Source organism: Mustela lutreola, chromosome 14 (genome assembly GCF_030435805.1).
Source record: "Mustela lutreola isolate mMusLut2 chromosome 14, mMusLut2.pri, whole genome shotgun sequence".
In the NCBI taxonomy this organism is placed as follows: domain Eukaryota; kingdom Metazoa; phylum Chordata; class Mammalia; order Carnivora; family Mustelidae; genus Mustela; species Mustela lutreola.
In genome coordinates this window covers 11,491,321-11,517,770 of record NC_081303.1, presented here as the reverse complement: position 1 = coordinate 11,517,770, position 26,450 = coordinate 11,491,321, and the positions used below count along the sequence as shown (strand labels likewise).

General features: G+C 41.9%; 1 protein-coding gene across 1 annotated transcript in view; it reads right to left on the bottom strand.

Annotated features, from left to right (window-relative positions):
- CNST (consortin, connexin sorting protein) overlaps positions 1-26,450 on the bottom strand; it is a 108,993-nt gene that overhangs the window by 45,036 nt on the left and 37,507 nt on the right. Inside the window, exon 2 of the mRNA XM_059144979.1 lies at positions 22,082-22,510. Within this exon, the coding sequence (XP_059000962.1) occupies positions 22,082-22,460 (379 nt within the window). The 5' untranslated portion in view covers positions 22,461-22,510. The remainder of the gene's footprint in view (positions 1-22,081; positions 22,511-26,450) is intronic.

Genomic DNA, 26,450 nt, shown 5'->3' with positions numbered 1-26,450 from the left:
GCAAGAAGGGGTGCCTGGCTAAGCTCAGTCAGAAGAGTGTGCAACTCTTAATCTCAGGGTCATGAGTTTGAGACCCATATTGGGCATAGAGGTTACTAAAATAAAAGTCTTGCAGGGGGGTTTCAGCTCCCAGTGCTCCTATAATAACACTGATAAACTATGTAGAAAATACAAAATAACAGTAATTTTTAAGAAGACACAAAAAGAAAAAAAATCCTTCACAGACCAGGGACCCCCTAGAAAGGTATTTGTGGATTTTTTGGCAGAAACACTGCAGGCCCAGAGATAATGGGATAATGTAGTAAACATGTTGGATTTTAAAATAATTTTGATGTCACATGAACTTATAAAAGTTTTCTTTTGTGTAAGAATTAGTAATCACAATTAGTACAAAAATTCCTTCTGATACATAAAAATTTTCTGGTAAAGACATTTAGAGTTAAGAAGGAAAGCCAAATAAAAACTGTACACTGTACAACATGTCATTTCATCTTTGCTACAAAGCCTTATTTAATTTAATTGAAACTTTTTTTCCCCCAGATATGAATCTATACAGGAACATAAAATTCTATTTACTTTCATCTGTGAAAGTCAAATGAGTTATAGTTAGAACTCCACATTAAGCAATTTGGTGATACTATTTATAAGCAGATGTGACAAATTCCTAGGCCTCTAAGTTAACACCTGTCTACTTCACCAAGCTCTAATCAACATCAGTGTTTACTTGCGCCTACTGAGGTTGGGGTTTTTTTTTTAAGATTTTATTTATTTATTTGACAGAGAGAGAGAGATCTCAAGTAGGCAGAGAGGCAGGAAGGGGGATGGGAAGCAGGCTCCCTGCTGAGCAGAGAGAGCCCAATGCGGGGCTCTATCTCAGGACCCTGAGATCATGACCTGAGCCGAAGGCAGAGACCCAACCCACTGAGCCACTCAGGCGCCCCTTCCGGTTTTATTTTTTAAAAATTAGGGGTGCCTGGTGGCTCAGTGGGTTAAAGCCTCTGCCTTCGGCTCAGGTCATGATCCCAGGGTCTTGGGATCGAGCCCTGCTTAGGGCTCTCTGCGAAGCAGGGAGCCTGCTTCCCTTCCTCTCTCTGCCTGCCTCTCTGCCTACTTGTGTCTATGTCTGTCAAATAAATAAATAAAATCTTTAAAAAAATTTATTTGTAACTACCTTCTTCCAGAGATGAACTGCCTTGAATGATTTCATTCAATGCATCATACCACTGGAATTCTGTCCATTTTGATACTTTTAGTTTTTTTCAGAGAGAAAGTGGGAGTGGGGTAAGTTTGGAGGGAGAGGGGAAGAGAGAATCCCAAGCAAGGTCCATGCCCAGCACAGAGCAAAGCGTGGGGCTTGATCTCACAACCCTGAGATCAAGACCTGAGCCGAAATCAAGAGTCAGACACTGAACGGACTGAGCCACCCTGATGCCCCTTGACACACAATTACTTATTTATTTTAATTCTGGTATAATTAACATACAGTGTCATGTTAATTTCAAGTGTACAATATAGTGACTCAGCAACTCACTACATTACTCAGTGTTCATCAAGATAAGTGTATTACTAATCTCCTTCACCTATTTCCCCCCAGCCCCTCAAACCCTCCCCTATGCTGACCACCACTTTGTTCTCTATAACTAAGAGTCTATTTTGTTAAGATTTATTTATTTATTTATTTGACATGGAGAGAGACACAGTGAGAGAGGAACACAAACAGAGTGGGAGAGGGAGAAGCAAGCTTCCCACTGAGCAGGCAGCCTGATGCAGGGTTTGATCCCAGGACCCTGGGACTATGACCTGAACCAAAGGTGGATGCCTAGCGACAGAGCCACCCAGGCACCCCAAGAGACTATTTTTCTGTTTGCTCCTTTTTTTCTCTTTGTTCATTTGCTTTGTTTCTGAAATTCCACGTATGAGTGAAATCGTATGGTATTTGTCTTTTGACGTGTGATTTTTTTTAAATTCAACTTGGAACCTGTCTCTGGTAGTGGTTAAGAGACATATTGTGGGAGAATACAGCAGTATCCTTTACCTGAAAACATTCGGCATGTCCCCTGACATCGTTCACATTCTTCTCCATTACTTAATCTACTGTCAGTCTGTCACCTGTAAATACACCCCTGTGTGACATGGAAAACGATGAGCTTCAGCAAAGGCACGACCTCACACTTGGTACCTTACCTTAGGTGGTAATTACTCAGGAGAGTGAAAACTTCTCAGGGACAAAATGGGAATTAGCAGGATGCCACGCAGAAGACATGGAGGCTGAGGTAAAGGTCACAGCAGTGATGATGCTTAGGATAAAATGTTCACAGTGACGACTAAGCTAAGCTGGGGACATTTCAGAACAGGAGAAGGGTTATTTAAAGGCCTAATACATTTTAAATTCTACACACTCCAACTCAGAGTATAAGGACACTATCTTATATGCAGGATGGTGTGGTTTTAAGAGAACAAGCTGCTCTGTTCACACTGCTCCCTCTGCCTGCGCTGTCAGCTTTTAGCAAGCAGGTGCACGTGAGGCAGGTGCGCGTGGGGCAGGCGTACACCCAGCGATGTGACCTCAGCCCTGAGCACAGTGCTGATGCAGAGCAGGTATTCAAACACTTCTGGGAAAAAAGCTGACCAAATGTTAGTGCCTCTCATGGAGCATACTATAAGCACATATACTCTTGATTCTCATAGCAGCATTATAAAGTGGGTATTAGAAATTGTAGATGAAGGGGCACCTGGGTGGCTCAGTCAGTTAAGCAACTGTCATCAGCTTGGGTCATGATCCCAGGGTCCTGGGATCGAGCCCCACATCAGGCTCCCTGCTGAGCAGGGAGTCTGCTTCTCCCTCTCCTATTCTCCCTGCTTGTGTTCCCTCTCACACTGTCTCTGTCTCTGCCAAGTAAAAATCATCACCATCACCATCATCATCATCATCACCTTAAGAAAAAAATAAAAAGAAATTGTAGATGAGCTTCCTCAATAAAATAAAGACTATATAGGAAAAACCCACAACAAACATCATATTCAAGTGAAAGATTGGGGGTTTTTCCCCTAAGATCAGGAATGAGACATGGATGACCACCTTTGCAACGTCCATTCAATGTAATATTGTAAGTTTTTGTCAAAGTAATTGAGGAACAAAAAGGAATAAAAGGCATCCAAGGTGTAAAGGAAGAAGTAAAACTATCTCTGCAAAAAACAAGGTCTCACATCTAGAAAACCCTAAAAAATCTGCAGATAAAAAAATTTTAGATCTAATAAATCAATTCAACAAAGTTGCAGCATAAAAAACCAATATGCATGGGGCACCTGGGTGGGCTCAGTGGGTTAAAGCCTCTGCCTTCGGCTCAGGTCATGATCCCAGGATCCTGGGATCGAGCCCCACATCGGGCTCTCTGCTCATCAGGGAGCCTGCTTCCCCTCCTCTCTCTCTGCCTGCTTCTCTGCTTGCTTGTACTCTATCTCTCTGTCAAATAAATAAATAAAATCTTTAAAAAAAAAAAACAATATGCAAAAATTAGTTGGTTTTTTTTTTTTAAGATTTTATTTATTTATTTTTCAGAGAGAGAGAGCACGAGCACAGGCAGACAGAATGGCAGGCAGAGCCAGAGGAAGAAGCAGGCTCCCTGCAGAGCAAGGAGCCCGATGTGGGACTCAATCCCAGGATGCTGGGATCATGACCTGAGCCGAAGGCAGCTGCTTAATCAACTGAGCCACCCAGGCGTCCCAAAATTAGTTGTATTTTTATACACGAGCAATGAACAACTGGAAGAGGAAATTAAGAAAATAATTCCATTTGCAATAGCATCAAGAAGAATAAAATACCTAGGAATAAATTTAGCCATGGGGAAGCGAGACTCGTATACTGAGAAATACAAAACAATACTGAAAGAAATTAAAAAAGATAAAAATAATGGAAAGACATTCCCTGTTCATGGATTTTAAGACTTAATGTTGTTAAGATGACAATTCCACCCAAACAATCTGCAGATTCAGTGTAATCCCAATCAAAATCCCAATAGTGTTTTCTGCTAAAATAGAAGAACCCAATCCTAAAATTCATATGAAATTTCAAGGGACCCAGAATAGCCAAAACCATTTTGAAAAAGAAAAAAATTCAAGGACTCATACTTCCAGATTTCAAAACCTACTTTAAAGTTACAATAAACACTTCAAAAATAAAATAAAATAAAATAAAAAAACAAAAGGCAATTACACTTCAAAAATAAAATAATAAAGTTACAATAAAAACACGTTGTGGTACTGGCATAAGAACAGACCTATTACACAGAGACCAATGGTACAGAATTGAAAACCCAAGAATAAACACTCATATCCACAGTTAATTCATTTTTGACCAGGATGCTATGGCCATTCAAGGTGAAAAGGACAGTTCTTTTATTTTTAAAAAATATTTTATTTGTTGGGCACCTGGGTGGCTCAGTGGGTTAAGCCTCTGCCTTCGGCTCAGGTCATGATCTCAGGGTCCTGGGATCGAGCCCTACATCGGGCTCTCTGCTCAGCAGGGAGCATGCTTCCCCCTCTCTCTCTGCCTCTCTGCCTACTTGTGATCTCTCTCTGTCAAATAAATAAATAAAATCTTTAAAACATATATTTTATTTATTTGTCAGAGAGACCATAAGCAAGAGGAGCAAGGCAGAGGGAGAAGCAGGCTCCCCACTGAGCAGGAAGCCCCATGCAGGACCCGATCCCAGTACTTTGGGATCATGACCTGAGCTGAAGGCAGACACTTAACTGACCGAGCCACCCAGGCATCCCTGGACATTGTTTTCAACAGTGTTGGGGTAACTGGATATTTTCATGTAAAAGACTGAAGTTGACCCTTACCTTATATATACCATGTACAAAAAGGAACTCAAAATGGATCAAAGACAGGGTTGCCTGAGTGGCTCAGTTGGTTAAGGAACCAACTTGATTTTGGCTCAGGTCATGATCTCAGGGTTGTGAGATTGAGCCTTGCATCCACAGGCTCCACACTAATCATGGAGCCTATTTAATATTCTCTCTCCTTCTGCCCCTCTCCCCACTCACACTTGTGTGCTCTCTCTCTCTCAAAAAAAAAAAAAAATGGATCAAAGAGTTAAAACTATAAAACTCTTAAAAGAAAACAATGGGGAGTTATCTTATTCACATTGGATTTGCCAACGATTTCTTGGAAACAGCATGAAAAGCACAGTAAATAAAAAAAAACTAGTTAAGTTTGACTTTATCTAAATTAAAAATATTCTGCATCATAGGATACTATGATGTAAGTGAAAAGACAATCCACAAAATTAGAAGAAAATATCTTCTAATCATAAATCTGATAAGGGATTAATATCTAGAATACATAATATCTAGAATACATAAAGAACTCCTATAACTGAACAATAATGAAACAAAGCACCCAACTCAAAAATGAGCAAAGGACCTGAACTGACATATCACTAAAGAAGATATAAAAATGGCCAATAAGCACATGAAAGATGCTGAACGTCACCAGCCATTAGGGAAATACACAATGAGATGGACAATGAAGATACCAGTTTATACCCATAATTATGGCTATAGTGTAAGCCTGACCATTTGTTTTTTGACTATAATGTAAGTGCTGGTCTGGGATAAATATGCTACCAGCGACACAACCAGAGGAAGGGCCAGGCCACCCCACCCATGTAGTTCCCCTTTTCATAAAAAGCCCTGGCGGACCTAGATAATTCACCATTTAACCAACCCCTTCTCCCTTTCTGTGCTTTATTTTCTGCTTTTCTGTTTTAAATTCACCCACAAAGTCCGAGACGCTCCACCCCGGACCCGATAAAGACAGAACCCCAGTCTGCTCTCCTCTTTTTCTTACAGGTGATCTTGCTGTGTGGCCTTGGGCATGCAACGTACCCTCTAGAACTTGTAAATTATAAACCTTGTTTTTCCAAGTTTACTTATGGTTGTTACTGAGGTGTGTCTTGTAATCATAATAAGAACCCCAAGGGCTAGTCCAGCCACAACTTTGGCTCTGGTCAGGGAAATGTCTATGGGGGTTGCCTCAAGTAATACAGGCTCAGGTAAGTGGCCCCTGGCATTTCTAGCCCACGGCGTCACTATCAATAGGCTGAGATGGACACGGGACAATGGCAATCATCAGACAAACCGACAGTAAGCGATGATGTGGAGAAGCTGGACCCGCACCCCCACCCCACCGCCACCACGCATCCCTGATAGGAATGTACAATGGTGCAGCTATGGGGGACGGTTTGGCAATTCCTCAGAACATTAAATGTGAATTACCATATGATCCAGCAGTTCCATTTCTACATATATACCTAAAACAGGCATATTTCTAGGAATACAGGCACAGATATATGTATGCCATATATCGAACAGATATACGTATGCCAATGTTCACAGCAGCATTGTTCACATTTTTATTTTTTATTTTTTAAAGATTTTATTTATTTATTTATTTGACAGACAGAGATCACAAGCAGGCAGAGAGGCAGGCAGAGAGAGAGAGAGGAAAGCAGACTCTCTGCTGAGCAGAGAGCCTGATGCGGGATTTGATCCAAGGACGCTAGATCATGACCTGAGCCGAAGGCAGAGGCTTAATTAACACTGAGTCACCCAGGCGCCCCTATTCACATTTCTAAAAAGATTATTTATTTATTTGTTTTAGAGCTAGAGTGAGGGAACGTGGGGGGTGGGAAAACAGAGGGAGAGGGACAAGCAGACTCCTTGCTGAGTGCAGGGCAAGATCATGACCTGAGCTGAAATCAAGAGTCGGACACACCACTGATGGAGTCACCCAGGCGCCCTGCAGCCTCATTCCCATCAGCCAGAAGTTGAAGGGATATTCATCACAGATGAACAGATATACAAAACATGGTACATACATGCCGCAACATGGGTGAGCTTGAAAATATCATGCTAGGGGCACCTGGATGGCTCAGTGGGTTAAGCCGCTGCCTTCGGCTCAGGTCATGATCTCAGGGTCCTGGGATCGAGTCCCGCATCAGGCTCTTTGCTCAGCAGGGAGCCTGCTTCCCTCTCTCTCTCTCTCTGCCTGCCTCTCTGCCTACTTGTGATCTCTCTCTGTCAAATAAACAAATAAAATCTTAAAAAAAAAAAAAAGAAAGAAAATATCATGCTAAGTGAAAGAAGCCAGTCACAAAAAAGCAAATGAGTATATGACTCTGCTGAGATGAATGATCTACAACAGGGAAATTCATACAGACAGAAAGCAGAACTGAGCTTACCAGGGGCTGGGGGAGGAAAGACGCAGGGACATTCCTTAATGCTTACAGTCTCCGCTTGGAGTGGATTTTGGAAACAGTGGTGATGGTTACACAACATTATGAATGTAATTAATGGCCCTGAACTGTATACTTAAAATTGCAAATTTATGTTATACGTGTTTTACTGCAATGTTAAAATAATAAAAAGGAAAAAAAGCCTTCATTTATGATTATGTTATGATTCTTGGAGCCATTACATAACTGAATTCCTCAAACCACTTGTTGTTTAGGCTGATCCACAACTTGGCCATAATTTTGGAAGATGGCTCAGAAGTAATTTTTAGGGTGCACCTGGGTGGCTCAGTCGGTTGACTGAGGGACTCTTGGTTTCAGCTCTGGTGATGATCTCAGGGTCATGAGATCGAGCCCCCAGGTCAGGTTCCCCACTCAGCCCAGAGTCTGCTTCTCTCCCTCTCCTTCTGCCCCTCCCCACAGCTCATACATACTGTCTCTCTAAAATCAATCTATCAATCAATCAGTCTTTAAAAAAGAAATCATCTTTGATAATGGTTTATGTAGCTCCGATGGCAGACTCTCTGTGCTGCGCTCTTTTCTCCTCCCACATTTCCTCGCTGCAAGATTCTGGTGAGAGCCGGAAACGTGGAGAGGAGCACGCTCAAATTTATTTATTTATTTATTTATTTATTGGATTTTATTCACTTATTTGACAGAGGGAGAGAGAGAGAGAGAGATCACAAGTAGGCAGAGAGGCAGGCAGAGAGAGGGGGAAGCAGGCTCCCCGCTGAGCAGAGAGCCCAATGCAGGGCTTGATCCCAGGACCCTGGGATCATGACCTGAGGCGAAGGCAGAGGCTTTAACCCACTGAGCCATCCACACGCCTCTAGCGCTCATATTTAAATATCTCTAATCACTGGCTAAGCACATTTAAGTGGTAAAAGGGAGGTATTCCTTCTTTTTCCTCAAGCTAGGCCCTAGTGTTTTGAGTGAGATAAATCTGAAAATGAGCCAACTTCCTGGCGACCTGACCTGCGGTCAAAGGGACACCTTCTGTAATGCCGGCACAATTACCACCGCCCCGCCCGGCACATTCCTCTGCCCTCACAGGGAGCCGCGCAGGGCTGCGGTTGGGAGCTGGGGCCGCCATCAAGGTGCTCCGGCCACCTAAGGGACGTGACCCGACTCCTCATCAACGCGTGGCTAAGGATGACATCCAGTTACACACAACAGTCACCCAGGGCCTGGAAAGTGGCAGTGCTGGTCTCTGACTGGCTGACTGGCAGGTGACTACAGCGTCGATGCAGGGATGGGACCGCGGGACTTGATTTCAGGCAGCGTCTTACAAATCACTTCATGTTTCAGGAGTGCTGGGAGGGGCTGAACTCAACCAAGGCTGAAGTTGGATTTGCTAAGTCACGGTTCTCCAGGCTTCAGTGGCCATGTGCCATCGCAGACTCCAAAGGCCAGCACCACGTAACCTTCAAAACAACACTCTTACTTCCGTCTCTGGGAGATGCCACGAAGGACGTGCCTGCTGAGTGGAAGGAGCAGCTCCTTTTACAGCTTGTGTGCCTCGCTGAGCTCGTAAGGAAGCAGAGCACTAATTACTCATCAGAAATTTTAATGAGCCCTTCTGAGGTCTAGATCAACAAGCCCAACTCCAGATTCCCGCGCTGCGGCCTCCAGCCAAACAGCCTTGAGCCTTGAGCAAAGACCAGGATTTCTTCTCTTCTTTCATAGAACAGGCTCAGTTACTTAGGATACAAACTGTCTGAGTATCCTGAACTCAATATTTAGATTTTTAAAAAGATTTTATTTATTTATCTGACACAGACAGCAAGGGCATACAAGCAGGGGGAGTGGGAGAGGGAGAAGCAGGCTTCCCTTTGAGCAGGGAGTCCGATGGGGGGCATGATCCCAGGGCCCTGGGGTCATGACCTGAGTCAAAGGCAGACACCTAACAACTGAGCCACCCAAGCACCCCTCAATATTTAGATTTTTACAAATACACAATGGATCTGAAGAAGCATTTCAGGGAACTCAAGTGGACTGTAACAGACTCATGCCCAGGGTGCTCCCAAGGGCTGTGAAAGGCCAATCTCCAGTCCTCTGACTCTTGTAAAAGCAGGTGATGCCATGAGCACATAAGTTGCACCCTTCCTATCACAGCTGTTCCCTCAAGTTCCACCACTTTCTAGAATTTGCTCCAGGCTGTGTTCAATTCATATCCAAGACACAATTAGCACACATAAACACTTCTGGGATTTATACTCTAAATTGTGTGTAATATGTCAACTAGCTGGATTGGATTGCCAATTTTCCTCTTATAAGTCTGCTTAGATATTTTATACTTTTACTCATTTTATTAAAAAACTAAAAATATGAAGCATACATTTAATTATGCTGATTTTCAGGCTTTTCATCCAGGTCTATAGACAAGCACCGCAGTCGTTTTGTTGTTGTTGTTGTTTTTAAACACCACCAAAGTTTAAATGTAATTAATATATTGTTTTTCCTTTAGAAGCGTACTGCTAATCTCAAAACAGCCAAATTTTACCATATTTTTCAGTTCATTCCAACTACATTAAATTCACCAGATGCCAGGGTACCTGGGTGGCTCAATGGGTTAAGCCTCTGCCTTCAGCTTCAGGCATGATCTCAGGGTCCTGGGATCGAGCCTCGCATCGGGCTCTCTGCTCCGCGGGAAGCCCACTTCTCCCTCTCCCGCTTCCCCTGTTTGGATTTCCTCTCTCTCTCTCTCTCTCTCTCTCTGTCAAATAAATAAGTAAAATCTTAAATAAATAAATAAATAAATAAATAAATTCACCAGCTGCCAAATATAAAATATTCCTTGGTTCTCTAGGATAAATAAAACTATCAAATTTGATGTGGCCTCTAAGAAACACGATCTTCTTATAAACTGAAGTTACACATACTTTATTTCTCTAACAAATGTAAAGATATACACTTAAACTCAAAACTTAAAAATAGAGCCTATTTGGGGCGCCTGGGTGGCTCAGTGGGTTAAGCCGCTGCCTTCGGCTCGGGTCATGATCTCAGGGTCCTGGGATCGAGCCCCGCGTCGGGCTCTCTGCTTGGCGAGGAGCCTGCTTCCCCCTCTCTCTCTCTGCCTGCCTCTCTGCCTGCTTGTGGTCTCTGTCTGTCAAATAAATAAATAAAATCTTAAAAAAAAGAAAGAAAGAAAGAAAACTAGGGCCTGTCGGTGGAGGAAGAGGGCGACCTAAATACCCAGCGGAAACCGGGTGGTCGACGTTTCCTTCAAGCCTGCCTCCCCGCCCTTAACATTCTGTGATTCTCTAAAAGCTACGGACATCAGAGATTCTCTTTGCATCAGTGGAATTATATGAGAAAGAAAAATTTAGAAAACCCGGAGTCAACTCAGAACCTTCAAGAGTCAAAAGAAAAACACAGAGAAACATGCTGAATTCACTGCAGTTTACAAAAGAAAATCATGTTAAGTCACATTCCGTTATGCCCGTAATCTTTAAATTTGTGAAGACAAATGACTAAATACCAACTGTGTCTTCACATCACCAAACAAACGACCACTGTTGTTTTAAAAAGTGTTTCACTGAGCTATAGTCCACATAAAATACAATTCACCCACTTTCCGTGACCATCCAGCTCCATGGCTTTAGTAGACTCAATGTTGTGTAACCAAACCCACAATCAATTTTACAAAGTAAAAAAAAGAAAACCTGTCCTGCTTAGCACCCATGCTCTTTATTTCCCCCAACGTCCCCAGCCCTGTCTCTATGGAATGGCATCTTCTGGACATTTCATAGTAAATGGAATCTTATAACATGTAGTCTTTTGTGACTGGCTTCTTTCACTTAGCATAAGGTTTTCATGTTGTATTACATGTCACTAGTTTATCCTTTTTTTTTTTTTAGACAGAGAGTGTGCCTGCGGGAGGAGGGAAAGGGGCAGAGGGAAAGGAGAGAGAGAATCCTAACAGACTCCAGGCCCAGCGCAGAGCCGGACATGGGGCTTGATCTCAGGACCCGGAGATCATGACAGGAGCTGAAATCAGGAATCTGACGCTTAACCAACTGAGCCACCCAGGCACCCAGCACTTTATTCTTTTTTGCCAAATAATATTCTATTGTTTGGCTATACCCTCTACCTGCTTTTCATCTGATGACTACATTTTTCAAATGCCAACTTGCATGCTTTTTTCAAAATTGGAGAGCTAGATGGATGTAACAACTTTGTTAAAAATACAACAAAGCAATGAGAAAAAAGCCCTTTTAGTTAAGTACAGTGTTGACTCTGTGAGTGGTGTTTAGAAAGTATTATTTTAAGTAAATAAAGGTAAGAAGACATCTACTCTTTGTAGGGATTATGAGCAAACAACAGCTGGGGAGTGAAAAAAAAAGAAAAAAACCAAAAAACAAAGGAGACTACACAGAAAATTATTTACCTTTGGAAAGTCTGACTTTAACAGTAGAAAACTGAAAAGCTAAGTCCCTAAACATCCTACCTGAATTTATGCTTCCATTAAGCAGAGTTCTGTGAAATCAGTAACAAAATACTCTTGAGAAAAATAAAGACCAAAGTCTTCATTACATATGTATCAGTATATATCTGTAACTGCACAGAAACACTCTCATACATTTGGATGTGCACATTTCTCAATTTATCTTTATATAAAAATATCACATTACAGACACTTGACGGAGAATACTAGTTTCTGTACAGAATGTGAAAGGCTGGACTGATGGAATCCCCGTATTTTTCATCTTCTTTCTAGATAGCTACAAGGGCATGACTGAAATCACAAAAAATAACTAGATAAGAAGGAGAAAGTTGTCTGACTGGCAGGGAGAGCATATCCTCAAGCAGACTCCAGGCTAAGAGGGGAGTTGGAAGTGGGGCTTGATCTCACAACCCCAAGATCATGACTTGAGCCAAAACTAAGAGTTGGACACTTAACTGACTGAGCCACCCACCTGCACCAGAATGTCACTTTTTAAATTACATTGTAGAAAAAGAGTGGCTTCTGAGATGATCTGGCCGGCTCAGTCAGTGGAGCTTGCACTTCTGATCTCAGGCTCCTGATCTGAGCTTGGCTCCTGATCTCAGGGTTGTGAGTTCAAGGGCCCATACTGGGTGTAGACTTTACTTAAAATGTGGCTTCTAACTGGGGAGCTCTGTCTTGGACTGCTACCCTGAGGGAAGCCAGCTGTCGTGGTCTAAGGCAGGAGGTGAGGTACTGGGAAGTAAGCCACACAGGGAGGGACGGAGGCCAGCTACAAACCATCTGAGTGAGCTTGAAAGCACATTCTTCAGCCCAAGTCCAAGCCTTGACATGTCTGCAGGCCTGGCCAGTAGCTTTACCGAAATCTCGTGAGAGACTTAAGCCAGAGGCACCAAGCTAAGCTACAACCAGCTTCCTGACCCACAGAAACCATGGAATAATAATTATTAGTTGTGTTTAGCTACTACATTTCATGAGAATTTGTTATGCAGCAACAGATAACACACAGACGACACAAAATTCTTCAACTTTCTGCTTTTTTATGATATTCTGCAGTCCCTTCCTATGTTTTCAGTTGCAACAAATCCCATTCCCAATGCTTCTGGAAATGGCACCGTCTACTGGAAGAGCTAGAGGACAGCAGAGCACACATTTCTACAGTTCTAGCTATCAGGTTAGGATCTTTAGAAGTAGGTGACACGGGTGGCTCAGTCGGTTAAGTGTCTGCCTTCGGCTCAGGTCATGATCCCAGGGTCCCAGGATTAAGTTCTACAGTGGGCTTTCTGCTCAGCAGGGAGCCTGCTTCTCCTTCTCCCTCTGCATGCCGCTCTGCCTACTTGCGTTCTCTATTTCAAAAATAAAGAATAAAATCTTAAAAAAAAAAAATTGAAGTAGGTGACATGTTTCCCCAAACTATCAAACCCTGCCTGAGTTGTCTGCAAAAGCTTTGCACTGTTTCTTTGTTGTTGTTGTTGTTGTTGTTTTATTTACTTGACAGATACAGAGACAGCGAGAGAGGGAACACAAGCAGGGGAGTGGGAGAGGGAGAAGCAGACTCCCTGCTGAGCAGGGAGCCCAATACGGGGCTTGATCCCAGGACCCCGGGATCATGACCTGAGCGGAAGGCAGACGGTTAACAACTGAGCCACCCAGGCACCCCTGACTGTTTCATTAGTGGTTAGAATGCCCAGACCTAACTTGAAGATGTACCCACCATCCTCAAACCTCTCTCCATTCCACACACCATGCACCCTTGTGACAACTGCATTATTTAACTTAACACCTGCTTTGCCACTAAACTCTAGGAGGAATCCATGAGGGTTAGAGAAAGATCTGTCTTATCATCTCTGTATTTCTACTGCCTGGGAAATAGTCACATAGCAGAAAGTTAATAAAAGTTGGTGAAATACCATCATTATTATTAATTCTACTGGGAGAAGCTCACTGTTGAGCAGGACAAGGGGAACTCTGGGACAGAGGAAACACATCTGGCTCATCAGCCGCCCCTGGGTTCACATCCTCCTTCTCCCCCCGTCTCCTGCAGAGGCGGACAAGGCGCTTCGCAGATGAAACCTGAATCTCCTCGTTTATAAAAATCAAGGGGTGTAGCTTCTAGGTTGGTGAACATGCTGGGACATGGGAGAGTAGTGCGCCTGGAGAGGGAGTGGAAAGCTCCCCCCATTCTTTCCCCAGACCTTGCCTTATGCATCCTTTTCCTCTGGCTGTTCCTGAGTCATATCCTTTTATGATAAACCAGTGATGGGGTAAGTAAACACCAATCAATAAAATAAAAAATAAAAATACATTAACAAAATAAAAAGGGGTTAGAGGGGCGCCTGGGTGGCTCAGGGGGTTAAAGCCTCTGCCTTCGGCTCGGGTCATGATCCCAGGGTCCTGGGATGGAGCCCCAAATCGGGCTCTCTGCTCGGCAGGGAGCCTGCTTCCTCCTCTCTCTCTCTCTGCCTGCCTCTCTGCCTACTTGTGATCTCTGTCTGTCAAATAAAATAAATAAAATCTTTAAAAAAAAATTTATAAAAAAATAAAAAGGGGTTAGAGTAGGCCATTTTCAAGATCCTTTCTGGCTTTCTGAAAGCAACATTGTTAGCCAAGTTCACGGTCCCAAGATCTAGACAAACTCCCTGTCCAACACGTCCACTTGGATGTCTAAGGGACCCCAAACTGCCACACTGTCTTCCGCCCTCTTCCCCCCCGACGTGCTCCTTGTCTCTCTACACTCCCACCCCGCGGCAGCGGCATCCCCCTACATCTGGTGCCTAAACCACACGACTGGGGCTAATCCTGGACTCTCCCCACACCTGATCTACAACCCGGTCCAGTCAATTCCTCCCCCCTCAGTAACTCCCAGTCCACTTCTCTCCAACCCCACAGCTAATCCCTCAGGAAGGAGCACCAGCAGTGACGCCACCTGGATTATTAGAAAAGCCCCAACCACTGCACGGTCTCTAATTTTGCACTATTCTAACCCATTCTCCACACCGTCAGTTGAGCGATCTTTCTAAAAACTGCAAGTCCTAGCACATCACTGCTGTTCAAACCTGCCGGGAAGCCCGAACTGGTTATTACAAACAATAATCCTTTATAACCTGGGCCTTGTTGATCTTCCAAGCTTCAATGTTTCCACTGTTGTACTTTCTATTATTCCTCTAGATTCATTCTTCCCTTCTAGTCTGCTCCAGACTAAGTATCGACAGTCGCTGAAACATGGGATGCTTCCCTCTTAGAGTCTTCTGGGCTTCAGTCTGTGCTGTGCCACCTCACGTCCTGCCTTTGCTCTCTCTCCCCATCACCTTCCCGTAGCTGGCACGCATTTGACCCTGTCTCAGCTTCGATGTCCGATCTCATCAGCTCCTCCAGGAAGGCTCCCACAGCCCTTCTAGAACACCATCTCCACAGCAATGTGCTTACTTAGTACCACCCATGCCTCTCATCCTGCTAGACTGAACGTGTTAGTCACTTGGCTCCCATAGTCAAGCCCAAAACTCAAAGGCAGATTCACCGACAGTGTTACAATGCCTGGCATACACAACAGTGCTCAGTAAATGTCTGCTAAGTAACCCTGTATGGTTATACAAAATAACGTAAAAAAAACTTATGAGGGGAAGAATTCTTCTGTGATGTAAATTCATCCTCTAGTTTATCTTAAGATAGACCAAGAGTCAGAGACTTACGGTGCCTGGGTGGCTCAGTCAGGTAAGTCTCCAACTCTTGGTTTCTGCTCAGGTCCTGGTCTCAGGATCCTGGGATCAAGCACCATGTCTACTCCTTACCCAATGGGGAGTCTGCTTCTCCGCCTCTCTCTGCCCAACCCCAGCACCCAGGGACGCTCACTCACTCTCTTAAACAAATAAAAATAAGTAATTTTAAAAAATAGTTGTTGGGCACCTGGGTGGCTCAGTCTTTAAGAATCTGCCTTGGGCTCAGATCATGATCCAGGGTCCTGGAATCGAGCCCCACACTGGGTTCCCTGCTTGTCAGGAAGCCTGCTTCTCCCTCTCTCACTCTCCCTGCTAATGCTCCCTCTCCCTGTGTGTTTCTCTCTGTCAAATAGATAAATAAAATCTCTTTTTAAAAAAATGTTTCGGGACGCCTGGGTGGCTCAGTTGGTTAAGCAGCTGCCTTCGGCTCAGGTCATGATCCCAGCGTCCTGGGATCGAGTCCCACATCGGGCTACTTGCTCCGCAGGGAGCCTGCTTCTCCCTCTGACTCTGCCTTCCACTCTGTCTGCCTGTGCCCGCTCTCACTCTCTCTCTCTCTTACAAATAAATAAATAAAATCTTAAAAAAAAAAAAAATGTTTCTGTGGTAAGTAGAATCCATGTTCTAATTCCCATAAATATATTACATTACGTCACAAAGGGGAATTAGGCTGCAGATGAGATTAAGGTTGTTAGGTACTTAGCTGACCTTCAAAAAGGCAGATTATCCTAAATTATCTGGGTGGGCCCCGTGTAATCACAAAGGTCTTTCCACCGTGGAGGGACTTGGCTGGAAATTGTTGGCTTTGATAATGTAGGAAGAGCAACTATAAGCTAAAAAAACGTGGCCTCTAGAAGCTGGAAAGGCAGGGAAGCTGAATTTTCTTTGGAACCTCAGGAAAAGAATGCTGACACCCTGAGACCCTATGTCAGACTCCTGACCTACTGAACCGTACAGTAATAAATTTGTGTCAGTTTTCAGCCACCAAGGTTGTGGCAATTTGTTATGGCAGCAATAGAAAACTAATATAATTTTAATATTGGGGCTGTTTTTTTAAATAAAGGGAATTTTGGCTAGGAATCTTAAAGTCCCTTCTGAGTCTACAATCATTTGACTCTATGTAAATCAGGAACACTTTTATTCTACTGTTACCTAGGAAACAGCTACCTTTCAGAGGAGATATGATCTGTCTTCTTTGATCAATCCCTCACTGAGGGAAGATTAAAAGAGAGGTTACTGTTTCTGCAGGTCACTTTCCAAAGATATTTTAGTTTAAAGGGGCTGGAGTGGAGATTAGGTAAACCAGGACTTCAGAATTTTCAAAGTTTAATGTATAGTCTGTAGGAGAGTTAAATTGCTCATTTACCTACCTAATGAACAAAATGGGTTACAATCCCCAAATATCAATACCAGAATCTATCAATCTTAGATGGTTTGGCAAGGCTTTTCCAGTTTTTAATTCGGGTTCTCTTAGGTAGGTATGCAGGGTCCTGTCATATCAAAGTCCTCATGATTCCCAGGATCTCACTCCTGGCTCAGCTACAGCATACAGACATCACTCAGCTGCCTCCACTAGGCATTCAGGTTTGGGAGCCAACTCTAGAGTTTCTACTACAGTTGAAGCCAGATGGGTAAAATTCAAATCTGGCCTTTGCATTATCAGTTATTTTTTGGTTAAGAGTTATTACTTTAGACGTCAGTTAAGCTGCCAGCAGGGGCATGATACCTAACATTAAGCTAGGGAGACACTGGAAATAGGTTTTTCAGAATATACCTTAGGGTATATTCAGGTAAGCCTGAAAAGAGAGTATTAAAAAGATCTCAGGAGATAAGAAAGACACTGACAAAAGAGGTGAGATGGACTTAAATTAAACCAGTTTCTTAATTTCCTCGAATGTCGCTCCTGGTCACTTCGTTCAGAAATCATCCGGTGACACACTCAAAGACTAGGGGTACCATTTAGAAGCACCTGTCTTTGGCTAGGTACTTGATAAAGTGCTTTATCTACAAGATCACTCATTCTAAGGACAATCTTGCAGAAGTCGCACAGATAAAAAGGAACAGGCTCAGGGAAATGAGTTAAAGGTCACATGGCCAGGAATAGGCAGAGCCAAAGTCTTTGCTCTTTCCACTGTGCAAGCCTGACTCCAGCCACAGATATGTTTCCAAGATTTGTTTTTCTCTAGCTTTCACGCCCTCCCTGTCCCCGCCGAGCTGGAGGCCGCCAGTGGAACAAGTCAGGGCACTGAATATGAGCAGCAAGTCAATCTGGAAGTTCTTCCTTTCTCAATTTCCATGTGCTGCCTATCTCTGGCTTCCTGCCATTTGTTGAACTGTTTTGTTAAATGCTTAGATACGGGGTGACTGAGTAAATAAAGCATGTTCTATGGCAACCCTCAAACACTTAATCTGAACTTGCTTTTTACAGCCACACAAAATTTATGGGTTAATAGTTGCCAGGGGCTGGGGGTGTGGGGGTGGGGGAGACGTGGAAATGGGGAGTGACTGCTAACCGATACAAGATTTCTGTAGAGGAGGATAAAATGTTCTAGAATTAGATACTAGTGACGGTTGTATAACTATGTGAATATACTAGAACCAGAAGGTTTTACCCTTCATGAAGGTGAATTTCAGGGCATGTAAGTTACATCTGAATAAAAGAAACTGTAGCTAAAATCAAAAGGATCAGATATTAACAAGGGTTGGCGAAGATGTGGAAAAATTATACCCCCATATATTGCTGGTATAGCCACTTTGGAAGGTAGTTTAGCAGGTCCTCAGAAGTTGAAGGAAGTATCGATTATGATGCAGCAATTCTACTCCTATGCATGCATAACCAAAAAAGGGAAAATCTATGTTCACATGAAAACCTGTATGCTATCAGAGGAACACTATTCAGTATAGCCAAAAAGTAGAAACAGTCCAAATGCCCATCAGCAGACAAACAGATAAATGAAATGTGATATAGTTATTGCAGTGTTATTTTAATAGACAATAGAAAGAAAAATGTACTGATATGTGCGGGTACAACATGGATGGATTTTAAAAACATTACACTCAGTGAAAGGAGTGGGTCATAAAAGACCATATATTGAAGGGTTCCATTTCTGTGAAATATCCTGAGGAGACAGATCTATAAAGAAAGAAAGTGGATTAGTGGTTGCCTAGGGCTGCCATGGCTCAGTGGAAAATGGGGTGTGACCGCTAATAGGTATGGGTTTCTTTGTATGACGAATGATGAAAATGTTCTAAAATTGACTGTGGTAATGATTATACAACTCTGGGAATGTACTAAAAATCAGCGAATTGTACATATTAAGTAGGTGAAGTATATGGTATGTGAATATCTCAATAAAGCTTTTAAAAAAATTAGTGGGGGAGAGGAAGGGCCAAGGGAGTGGGTGAGAGGGAATCTCCAGCCCACTCCACACCCAGTGGGAAGCCCGACACAGGGCTCGATCTCAAGACCCTGAGATCATGACCCGTGCCAAAATCAAGTGTCAGATGCTTAACTGACTGAGCCATCCAGGAGTCCAAGATGTTAAAAATATATAGGCTAATTTTCATTCCTTTTTAGGATATTTAAAGTTATGACAGATTCAATATAGTGAAAACCTGATGTAATGCAGCTTGAAACCCTGCTTAGCTAACTATATTACAGGGATTCAACTCTCTACGGGAAACAGTCTCATAATAATGACAACTGGACTTTTGTGAGGCTGAGTTCAAGGTTTTAGCAGGTTTAGAGAAGAAAGCCTGTAAATAATGACAGGTCTCCTAATACTATTCCTCTACTTCTTTTTCCAGCACTAGCTTTTGGATATACAAAAAATTATTACAAATTAAACTAGGTAAAGAGGCATAAGAGTAAATAAATTCACCTTAATAGGGGCACCCGGGTGGCTCAGCGGGTTGAGACTCTGCCTTCAACTCAGGTCATGGTCTCACGGTCCTGGGATCGAGCCCCACTTCAGGCTCCCTGCTCAGCGGGGCGCCTGCTTCCCCCTCTCTCTCTCTGCCTGCCTCTCTGCCTACTCCTGATCTCTCTCTGTCAAATAAAAAAATAAAATCTTCAAAAAACATTCACCTTAATATATATTTTTAAAAAGTGTTGAGAGAGCACCTATCTATAAAAAACTTATTTCTGGGCTGAAATTGAGTATCACACTTTATATATCATTTCACATTTGAAAAGCGATTCCATTATTAGAAAAGTACCCACTTTTGGAACTTCATTTACTTAGGATCTTAGAATTTCACAGTAATGAAAGAGCTACCACGCCCACGTCTAGACACCTATGCACCAACTCTCTGTGCTGTTTGTTTGGACACAGGGAATGGATTCAGGAGCAGCAAGATGGAGACATCTTTAGGCAGCTTTCCTCCAGCTAAAGATGATGACACCGAACTGTGGCAGTGGAGATGGAGAGAAATAGGCCAGCCAGAGTGATCTCAGGGAGATTAGGCCACTAAGACCTGGTGATGGGGTGTGTACTGAGACAGGCTTTAGCCATCGCTCAGGGTACAGTGCGAAGAGCTCCCAGGCCATCCTAAAGCCTCCCATTCCAAGCCCTTCCACCTCCAGAAAGAAGTAATTCTGCTCTCCTGGGAATCTTCTACCCAGCTTAAAATTCTTCTGCCCACCCACACTTTCCTTCTTTTAATTTAACAATAGAACTCAAAGTACAAATAAAAATGTACCTCTTACAACAAAACAAAACTACATAGATACAGAGGTGAATCACCAAGTTTTAACCAAGTTTAGACCATCCCATCTCTGTTCAGGAATCTAAGGAATTCATACCTCAGAAAGGAATTTTAGAAAAATACTTGGATGAACATCACCATCATTATACAGTCTAGAAAACTAAAGTACAGAATGGTTAAGTCTCACCAAGTTACCAAAACCACAAGTAAGAGTTGAACATAGGTTTTGCAATTCCTAATTCAGTTTTCTCACACTTTATCATTTTATTTAAGATATAGAATTGAAAAGCTAATCTATATAAAGACTACCCCTAAGTTTTAGAAATCATATATTTCAAATGCATTAGGGGATAGTAATTCTCACTAGATAAAAACTCACTAGATAATAAATATAGAAAAACTTCAAATAATATAAACATGCCTAGGGAAAATGAAATAAGGCCATGGAAGGAAGGAATAAAAGGAGCTACAACTGACCCATATACATATGCCACTGGGTCTCAGTTCCTCAAAACATCAAAAGAACACATTAGAGAGGCACAGTCAAATTGCTCTTGAATTATAGTCATTGGATAAACCAATTTATGTACAAATAGCACTACATACATCATCTGTTTATTTTAGATCTTTTGAGAAAAGGCTCTCATATCTCTTTTCAAAATTTATTTTAATTTTCTTTAAGCAAATTAAGGAAAAGCAAAGATGAAAAGATCAGTTAACTGGAAAACCTAATTATGAACTACGTTAAAAAGTTATCAAGTCACTTTATTGAATAAAGAAGGATAAATTTGTATGAACTACAAATTTTCATCTTTAACTCCAAATTTAAAATAAATAAGTAAGTCAACAGGGTATGGAGAGATCAACTATATCTATAAGCAGCCAAAGAAGCAGAAGATGAGAAGACCCTCCCCTTCATTCTCTTAAGCCTCACGCAGAGACTGCTGGCTTAGGTAAGCTGGTGCTACACTACAGAGTCCCAGCCTTGGACGTGCTGGAATAATCCAGTCCCACATGTTCCGGATGGAAAATAACCAGAGATGGTCTTTTTCCCATGGGTGCCCTATGATTCAGGGGGAAAAAGTCTATAGCTCCAAACTTTAACTGCCAAACAATATACCAAATGAGAACTACTCTGCAAAAAAAGGAAAAGAAAAAGAAAAAGAAAAAGAAAATACTCTGAATTAGTTTGTAACCAAAGTGATACAACAAAAGCTAGATGTCTTATTCAACACTGATATAAAATGTCTATCAATATATGTTAACACCGATTATTCACTTACTAAGTGAGTTGGAAAGATCCTGTAAAGAATTTAAAACTGTACCAGCACCTCGTGCTCTCTCTCTCTCAAAACAAAGAAAAAGTTACGAGATCAAGCCCTGTATCAGGCTCCATGCTGAGAGCGGAGTCTGCTTGAGATTCTCTCCCTCTTCCTCTGCCCTTCCCCTTGCTCTCTCTCTCTCAAATAAAAAGTAAAATAAAATAACAACTATATCAGCACAAAAACTCGCAGATGGGAGATCAAAGCCACAGTGATGACAGAAGGAAATTTTTAGGGCTGATACTGGTAGAAAATGGTCTGATTTATAAAGGAAGAAGACTTTATATACTTAAAATACCTTGTGTGAAAACATGTACAAATAACTTCAATTTCAGCGTGTTTATTTTGGCAAATTACTGGGAATCACCATAAAGAAGCGGCTGAATAAATCACGCACACCCAAGTGGGGGGGACACCGGAAAGCTGTCATGTGTGTCACATGACACACGGCTGGATCTCCACATGCTGGAGAAGTGGCTCCAGCATATATCAAGAGATGTGAAGCAAGATGCAGGACAGTATGGCATACGGGACGTGAAGACAGCATATTTTTAGGTAAAGAATAGTATGCAAAATAATTTTTAAAAATACCTTGCGGTATCTTCTTCATTGGGCCTCTTTTGGTTCTTGGGCTTCTTTTTCCGGGTGCTTTATTGTCCTTTCCCACGAGGGCCTGCCCATCCCTGGGGCTTTCCCCAGGAGCATTCTCCGAGCTCTCGAACGCAGCCACCTCATTGCTGGCGGGGCAGTTGTCATTATTGTTGAGACTGTCCTGGGCCAGCACGTCAGGTCTGCCCATGGCGCTGGCAGCACTGCTCAGACGCTCCTGCCCGTCCCCATCCAGTTGATTTTCATTTTCATCCGATGCAGAAGGCAAGCGTGTCACTATGCTTCCCCTGCCGTCACCAGGATGACACCCATCTTGTGACTCTATCTGCAGATTATCTGTAGGAGTTCTGCTGTCATCCATCAGAGCATCTTCTGTGGGACCATTTACATTTCAGTCAAGTCCTTCCATGTCTACAAAGACAGAAAGAAAAAAGCTACTTCATCTCTGGATCCTCGGTGATCTTTAGATTTCCTTTTCTCTTGGGTTGTCTTACTGTAATTAGGGAAAGGATAGAAATGACTGACGCTCATTCCTTCTATTTCTTCCCCACTCACAAGCCCACCCAACCTCACCGGGTTCTGGCTTGAATACAACAGTGCCCAACCCTGGCTGTGTGTTTATTACCTGGAGAACCTGTCCAGCACAGAGCCCTGCTACCATGGAACCATGGCCTTAATGAAAGAAATTACTCATTAATCAGGCTATCTGGTAAAATCAACCACTCTTTTTATCACTGGACACTTACCAGACAAATGAAAGTTGTGTAAGTCCTTTGGCTGAACAGCAGTAATACTTGCAAACAAACACATTTACAGACTTTTTAAAAATAAATGGAAAGATGGACGCCTGGGTGGCTCAGCTGGTTAAGCAACCCCCTTCAGCTCAGGTCATGATCCTGGAGTCTTGGGATCAAGTCCTGCATCGGGCTCCCAGCTCCATGGGGAATCTGCTTCTCCCTCTAACTTTCTCCCCCTTCATACTCTCTCTTTCATATTCTCTCTCTCTCTCTCTCTCTCTCTCAAATAAATAAATAAATAAAATCTTTAAAAGAAATAAATGGAAAGAAGGTATGTAGAAAATTCAGGTAGTAAATTGCAATATTCTATTCTCATTATATCATTTACTTCCTAAAAATAAACCCTGGAAAGTACCTTAGAATTGTAGCAAATTCTTTTTATAAAATAAAAAAAAAAAAAGAGGGCCATGATTAACTCTATAGACTAGTTTAGACTTGGAAAATCTAAATCTGCTCCAAGGATCCTTCTAACATAGTAAACATAGAGAAAATAGATTCTAAGCATTTTATCAGACATGTTTTGTCCCCTCTTATCATCCAAAAGTATACTACATTTTAAGGGAATGATGTCAGCAAGATCTTGAAATTTTCTGCTTGCCAATTATAATTTGGGGTTTGAATCAAACATAGTATTTCAGTAATCTGAGAAAAATTTTAGTGACTTTCTAAATTCTTCAAATTAATAGAAATGCTTATTTGGTGTTTAGAAACATGTAAATAAAGTATAATTCTTTTAAAACATGAAAACGAAGTACAAAGTAAAACATTAGCTCTGCACTGGTTGTATCATATATTTTTAACGTATTTTACAACTGGAATATTTTATTTGATTCAGACCTAAATGTACTGGTTCGCAGCCTGGGTGGCTCAGTCATTCAAGCATCTGCCTTCAGCTCAGGTCATGATACCAGGGTCCTAGGATCTAGCCCCCATCAGACTCCCTGCTTGGCAGGAAGCCTGCTTCTCCCTTTTCCCCCTCCCACTCCCTGTGCTTATGTTCCCTGTCTTGCTGTGTCTCTCCCTGTCAAATTAATAAATAAAATCTTAAAAAAAAAAAAAAAGGACTGGTTGGCAAACATAAAAATATCTAAATTTGGGGACGCCTGGGTGGCTCAGTTGGTTAAGTGGCTGCCTTCAGCTCAGGTCGTGATCCCAGCGTACTGGGATCGATTCCCACATCAGGCTCCTTGCTCGGCAGTGAGCCTGCTTCTCCCTCTGCCTCTGCCTGCCACTCTGCCTGTGTGCGCGTACTCTCTCTCTCTCTCTAAAAATAAAATCTTAAAAAAATATATATATCTAAATTTGGATGGTATCAATTTCCTTTTACCACATATATATATTAACTTGGGTTTAGACCTAATATAAAATCTAAATAGAATATAATTTTTAATTTAAAAAGTAATTATTTTAATGAAGGGTTTTTGAGATTACTATCATGAGAGAACCCAAGTTCACGTGACTTATAAAATGTATGTGGCTAAAACAGACAAAGATCAATAGAACAGGATAGGGAGCCCAGAAACAAACCCACAGTGATATGGTCAATTGACCTATGACAAAGGAGGCAAGAATATACAGTGTGGAGAAGGCAACCTCTTCAATAAACGGTGGGGAAAACCAGTCACATATTAAAGAAACTACATTTTAAGGGAAATACTAATATCACTTTCTCATATCAAATATACAGAAAAATAAACTCTAAGTGGATTAAAAAGACCTCAGTGTGAGACCTTAAAGCATAAAACTCCTAGAAGAAAACATCACAAGTGTATTCTTGGACACTGGCCTTAGCATCACCTTTCTAGATATATCTCCACAGATGAGGGAAAGCAAAATGAACTGTTGGGTCCACATCAAAATAAAAAGCTTTTGCAAGTGAAGGAAACCAATTAAATAACATGGCAACCTACAGAATAGGAGAGGATATCAGCAGTTGCTATACTCAATAAGGGACTCGTATCCAAAAGATACAGAGAACTTACACAACTCAAGACGAAAACCCCCAAAAATCTGATTTAAAAATGGGCAGAGTACCCGAATAGGCATTCTGCCAAAAACAAACAAAACAAAAAACTAAAATCACACAGATGGCCAACAAAACATGAAAGGATGCTCAGTCTCACTCATCATCAGGGGATGCAAATCAAAACCACAATGAGATATCACTTCACACCAGTCAGAATGTCTAGGATTAGAGAAACAAGAAATAACAAGTGTTAGCAGGAATGTGGAGGAAAGGGGAGCCCCTGTGCATTGCTGGTGGGAACGCAAACTGGTACAGCCACTCTGGAAAACAGTATGGAGGTTCCTCAAAAAATTAAAAACAGAAATACCAGATGATCTAGTAACTCCACTGCTACGTTTTTGCCTCTCTGCCTGCTTGTGATCTCTCTGTCAAATAAATAAAAAATCTTTAAAAAAAAAAAAAAAAAGAAAAGAAAACAAAAATACAAACTTGAAAAGATAAATACACTGCCAATATCACAGCATTGTTTACAGTAGCCAAGTACGAAAGCAGCCTAAGAATCCACTGATTGACAAATGGATAAAGTGCATGTAGTAATATAAACATGTAATAATACTTAGTCACTAAAAAGAATGAAAGCTTCCATTAGGGACAACATGGGTGGACAGAGTATCATGCTAAGTAAAATGAGTCAGATAGAGAAAGATCAATATATGATTTGACTTATAAGTGGAGTCTAAAAACCAAACCAACCAACCAATCAGCAACAACAAAAAACCAGAATCATAAATACGGAGAATAAATTGTTGGTTGCTGGAAGGGAGGGGCTGGGGATAGGGACGAAAATGGTGCAGGTGATTAAGAGGTGCAAACTTTCAGTTTAAATGACTGACAGGGATGAAAAGTGCAGCATACGGAATATAGTGAATAATATTGTAATAACCTTGTGGTGACAGATGGTAATTACAGTCCAGCAATAACAACTAGAACTGTAGACCATTACATTGTATACATGAAACTAATGTAACATTTTATGTCAACTATACTTCAATAAATCAATAACCAAGTAAACAAATAAAATGCATATAGCTAATATGGTGGGAACTACACAAATGTCCACTAACAGATGAGTAGATAAACAAAATGCAGTATATTCATACCAGGGAAGTTCTGGAAGTTCAGGAAGGAAGTTCTGATACATGCAAAAAATATGGAAGAAGCTTGGCAGCATTATAGGTAGTGAAATTAGCCTGACACAAGAGGATGAAAACAGTATGATTCCACTTGCACAAAATTTCTACAGTGGGCAGATTCATGGAGACAGAAAACAGACTGGAGGGGCAGAGGGCAGGAGATAAAAGGAAGTTCCTGTGTAATGGTTGCATTGTTTTTTAGCTCAGGGTGATAGAAAAGGTTTGGAAATGCAGTGGTGATGGGTACACAGCAGCATTGGTGTCAATAATACCACCGCATCATACAGTGAAAAACAGTTAAAATGGTATATGGTATGTATTCTTGATCACAGCAGTGAAAAGAAATTCATGTGGCTATGCAGGGAAAAAGTCGGTCTTTAAAACTAGGAACAGGG